At 42.4% G+C, this 5,730-nt stretch overlaps 1 protein-coding gene across 1 annotated transcript in view; it reads right to left on the minus strand.

The window, feature by feature from the left end:
- Positions 1-2,773: 2,773 nt before the first annotated feature.
- The window catches only part of DCTN5 (dynactin 5 (p25)), a 23,616-nt gene continuing 20,659 nt past the window's right edge, over positions 2,774-5,730 (minus strand). Inside the window, exon 6 of the mRNA XM_006867196.1 lies at positions 2,774-2,871. Within this exon, the coding sequence (XP_006867258.1) occupies positions 2,774-2,871 (98 nt within the window). The remainder of the gene's footprint in view (positions 2,872-5,730) is intronic.

Below are 5,730 nucleotides of genomic sequence, written 5' to 3' on the forward strand. Positions count from 1 at the left end.
GAGATGATGACTGTGGAGAGATGGAGCAGCTAGGGACGCTGGACTCAGGGAGGGAGAGGGGCTGTGTGCTGACAACCAGGGGACAGGCTTACAGGGTATACCCTTTGGTTGTTTGATGATGCATGGAGAGGATTGTAATCATTGCAATGAAATGAAATACAATAGGATAAATGTAAAACTAGTGTTCTCCCATGTAAACTATCACATAATTCACAATAAAAACTTAAAAAAAAAAAAAAAAAGATAATGGGATTTTTCCATGAACTTTGGAGTCTCCTCACATATTTTAATATGATACAATCAAAAAGATATATTGTTAAATAACAGAAACAGGGTATAGAACAGTACAAATAGTGTGCTACCATTTGTATGACACACACTCACACAATATACACACACTGCTAGTGTGTGTGTAGGACAGACCAAACCTGTTCCGAATGGTTGCCTCTGGGAAGTAGAATGTGGAACTGGAACGCTGGATTGGGAAGCACTTTATTATATATTTATTCCTCCTTTTTCACTAATTGGATTAGAGTTCATAAATCCTGTACTTGGATTAAAGATTTTTAAATCATGTTTGTGGTAAAAGGCTAAAACAACAACACCACACACACTTCCACACTTCCTCTTGATTCCGGTTATTTAGCAGCCAAGTGTGGACAGTCAGTCCCAGACACAGCAAGCTTCCGTTCGGCTAGATGGTCATCTGTTACGCATGCCCTGAACGATTTCTGCAGAGCAAGACGTTGATCTAGGGAGCATCTATGTCAATTTCAAGAGTCACCTTTTTGATGGCACTAAAGGAGAAGGCGCTCTGGTAGCGTAGTGGTTACAAATTGGGCTGCAAACCTTAAGGTCAGCAGTTTGAAACTACCAGCTGTTCTGTGGAAGAAAGATGAGGCTTTCTGCTCCCGTAAAAATTTACAGCCTCAGAAACCCTGTACAGAGTCACTATGGGTCGGAACCAACTCCACGGCACATAACAACAACAAAAACAAAGGAGAAGGAAGAACTCTGATAGCGTAGTGGTTACAAGTCAGGCTGCTAACCTCAAGGTCGGCAGTTCAAAACTATCAGGTGTTCCGCAGGAGAAAAATGATGGCTTTCTACTCCCGTAAGATTTACAGCCTCGGAAACCCTGCACAGGGTCACTGTGAGTCAGAACTCACTATGAATTGGAACAGAACTCCACGGCACCTTCAGGTCACCACCACCAAAGAAGAAGGGAGTTGGGGGAAGAGGCCTGAATGAGACCAAAAACACTTGCGGTCATCACAGACTGCTGGTATCAGATGGGACACAAGCAGACGTGATCCAAAGACAAATGCGTCTCATTTCCAGTACAGAGCTGAGGAGCACCAATGGTGGAGCCAGACAGGCCTGGGTGTGACTCCTGGCTGAGCCACTTCTTCAGGAATGGATCTAATGTCTGGGAGTCTGCTTTCTCAGCTATCGAGCCATTATGAGAAATAAGCAACTTTGTGAATGTAGAGTATACAGCCCAGCGCAGCCACTGGCATCTAAATACCATGCTTGGGGAAGAGAGGTCAGACCTTCCTTCTACTGTTGTCTTTTATGGATGACTCTTTTAATGAACAAGTACAAATGTGACAACCCAGAAAGCAGTTTTATACTGAACTAGCAGAGATGATTTACATATAGCTGCAATTGCCAAGCCCGTAGCTGGATACGAAGTCAAGAAGGCTCAAGGCTGTACGACTCTACACTATTTGTTTACAGTAGAATTGGATATTAAACAAGGCCAACTTTCTCCGGCCCTCACTTCGAAATCTTGCTTCTTTTTTAAAGCCCAGGTCTCCGTAGGACCAGGAAGGGCTGGGAGTCCAGAAGGAGGTGGTAAGAAGAGCATTGGCAACTTCATTTAACCCTTGGAGTCCTGAAACTACAAGACAATTCTAAACCCCCCACAAATATAAATGTCAGTAGGTCCAAGTACAGATATTTTGGTCTGAATTGTGGGGTTTACGGTAAATACAGAGTTTGCTGAATGGGTCTATGCCACAGAGCAAGTATTAGAAATGCTAGGTGTCAGTGTACAAAGTCATCCTCCACTGCCCCCAACTATCTTCAGACAAGGAGTGACTGCCAGACTAGCCCATCTACATGGCAGACTCAAACATAGGACTTTGTAAAACAGAATCTGGAGTGCTAAAGTAAAAGCCAAAGCCCCAACAACAGAATGCTAAAAATAAAGTCTCTTACTAACCAGCCCAGGACAGCTCAGGTTATTTTGGGAAGAAGAGAAACACTACCTTCTTCAAACACTACCTCCCTTTAAGCCTTAGTGTTCATAGAAATCTAGGTGCTGAACATTCACAAACACTTGTTTCCATGTTTACGAGCAACTGTGGCAACCAGCCAAGGTGTTAGCAGCAGGGAAGGTGAGCGTGGTCCATGTGAGTGCGGGCTCACCGTGGGATGCACGCCGGCTACACACCCTTGGTGCCTACTTAGCTGGCCTGCTTCATCCAAAGGGCCAAGAGATGGATGTCTGGAACAGGTGATTTGGTGTTCCACAGATAATGGTATGAAGTTCATAAAGTATAAGCACAGCATAGGAGATAATGCCTCCAGATGTTCTGTTATTAAAGGTTTAAGACCTGAAGGATTGAACATGTCTAAAGAATTAAAAAAAAAAAAAAAGTTGGGGGAGGTGTCAAAGACATAAGAGATCCTTGTAGATGCTGAAAGGCTCACTCTGTCCCCAGGGTCATCGTAGACTTCAAGCAAATTCAAGACATGAAGCAGACACCTAGACTTGTGTCAGGGGCAAAAACTTCTGGTAGTAGCTCTTGGTGACGTCAATCATCAGCTCTTGGGTACATTCCGGGAGCTCCCCTGAGAAGAGTCCTGGGAAAAGAAAGACCTGGTCAACCAGTAGAGCCATGCAAGGCTTACAGCTCTGATTCCCATGGAAACCCCTAAAGGGCCGTTGTCTTTAGTCATGAGTGTCTCAAATGCTATCCCTTTTCAGTACTACCAGAATGTTCTACTGACCATATCTTCTTGATGATGTGATTAAAATACTACAGTTCCCACATATATGAAGAAATATACTCCAGCTAAGAAAGCTTATGGTATTACATGATCTGAAGAGGTTGTTCCCAAGAAAGACTAGTCCACCCCCAGGATTCTGTATGAGACCAACTGAACAAGTCAAAGTGAGTGCCCTTACGGTAAACAACTGCCTTGTACATCTGAGACTGAATCTAATGCCCAAATATGCTTGACACAGACAGATTACGGATGAAAGTGGAACAGAATGTCCTAGTGTAAGACAGACGATGGAGCGATTATAGTCAAGGCTCTCGGGGAGATAGGCACTTTCCTAACTACTAATGGAGGGTAACTAAGAAATACAGGGGGGCCTGGGAGAGCTGGAACTCGATGGCACTGCTGCGTTTTCTGGGTCTCCCAAGGTCTCCACCTCGGACAGGGTGCAGTCACAGTACCTTACTGTCACTCTCTAGTAGTGACAAATACTTAAGCTTTCCTTCTCTGATGGGTTTCTACCTTATACAGGTTCCAGTTTTTGTAGATTTTACCATTATCTAGCAAGAAGTTAAAGGAGTTCTAGTAGAGCAGTGGTTACGAATCGAGCTGCTAACCTCAAGGTTGGCAGTTCGAAACTACCAGCTGTTCTGCGGGAGAAAGATGAGGCTTTCTGCTCCCGTAAAGATTTACAGCCCCAGAAACCCTGTACAGGGGACACTAGGAGTCGGAACCGGCTCTACAGTACTTAACAACAACAACAACAACAGCAAGAACTTAAAAGTTCATCTGCTGGGGCTAACAGTACAACTTTGAAGAATTTATCCCATGCATAACCTTGCTCAATTATACAACAATGTGTGTAAAATAGTGCTCAGTGCAGCAAAGGTTATTATGGTGACAAACATGGTACAATTTATAAAGACCCATTATCCTAGGGGACAGACGAGATAGATTGTGGTACACCTAGGTTGTGAGAAACTTGTAACTAGAAGAACCAGAATGCAAACAGTGAAACTGCCCATGCACTGTGAAGAATCTAACCAATGTCCATGAACACTGTGTGTACCAATTATTGAATGGGAACCTAAGCATCTTTGCAAACCTTCACCAAAAACATAATAAAGTTACGACTCAAAAAAGAAATAAAACTCTGTGGGGCACAGTTCTCCTATGACACATACAGGGTTACCATGAGTCAAAATTGACTGGACGACGACTAGTCTTTATAAAGCCAGGAGAAGCCACCAAACTACACGCAGGCACTGAGCCTCCTTTACACATCATTTCTAGCCATGATCTTACAACTCCCACAAAATGACTGGCTGGAACTATGCACACTGAAGCTGAGGAAAATTAACAACAAGCCCATGAGAGCCAAAATATGACCTTGAACATATCCCACCTGAATTTAGAGATCATCTCAAGAACAAATTTGATGCATTAAACACTGAAGACCTAAGACCAGAAGAGTTGAGGGATGACATCAAGAACATCAGATAGGAAGAAAGCAGAAAGTCATTAAGAAGACAAGAAAGAAGGAAAAGAACAAAATGAATGTCAGAAGAGACTCTGAAACTTGCTCTTCAGCACAGAGATGCTAAAGCAAATGGAAGAAATGAGGAAGTAAAAGAGCTGAAAACGAAAATTTCAAATGGCAGTTTGAAGACAAAGTCAAGTATTACAATGAAATGTGTAAAGACCTGAGGTTAGAAAACCAAAAGGGAAGAACACACTCAGCATTCATCAAGCTGAAAGATCTCAAGAAAAACTTCAAGCCACAACTTGAAATATTGAAAGATTCTATGGGTAAAATATTGAAAGATGCAGAAAGTGTCAAAGGAAGATGGAAGGAATACACAGAGTCACTGTACCAAAAATAACTGGCCAATGTTTAAGCATTTCAAGAGGCAGCACATGATCAAGAGCCAATGGGGACACTGGACTCAGGGAGGGAAAGGGGCAGGCCTGTGGGGTGTACCCTTTGGTTGTTTGATGAGGCATGGAGGGGACTGTAACCACGGCAATGAAATGAAATACTATAGGATGAATGTAAAGCTGATGTTCTCCCATGTAAACCCACATAATTCACAATAAAAACTTTAAAAAAAAAAAAAGTGCCAATGGTACTAAAGGAAGGAATCCAAAGTGCACTGAAGGTACTAGCAAAGGACAAGGCCTCGGGAACTGATGAAATGCAAGTTGAAATCTTTTAATCAACTGATGCAGCACTAAAGGCACTCACTCATCTGTGACAGGGAATTTGGAAGACAGCTACCTGGCTAACTGATTGGAAGAGAGTCATATTTGTGCCCATTCCAAAGAGAGGTGACCCAAGAGAATGCAGAAATCACTGAACAATATCATTAATATTACAATTAAAATTTTGCTAAAAATAATTCAAAATGGCCATACCAGTACACTGGCCTGTCAGAGAGTCAAGCCAGATTTAGACAAAGATGTGGAACAAGAGATGCCACTGCTGACATCAAATGAAAGTTAACTGAAAGCTGAGAATACCAGAAAGATTTATGTGCTTTATTTACTATGCAAAAGTTTTCAACTGTGTGGATCATGACAACCTATAGATAACATTGCAAAGAACGGGTAATCCAGAACACTTAATTGTGCTCACGAGGTATCTGTACATAGACCAAAAAGCAGTAATTTGAAAAGAACAAGGAGACACTGAGTGGTTTAAATTTAGGAAAAGTGTGC

The sequence above is a fragment of the Chrysochloris asiatica genome, unplaced genomic scaffold (assembly GCF_000296735.1).
Source record: "Chrysochloris asiatica unplaced genomic scaffold, ChrAsi1.0 scaffold00102, whole genome shotgun sequence".
NCBI lineage: Eukaryota > Metazoa > Chordata > Mammalia > Afrosoricida > Chrysochloridae > Chrysochloris > Chrysochloris asiatica.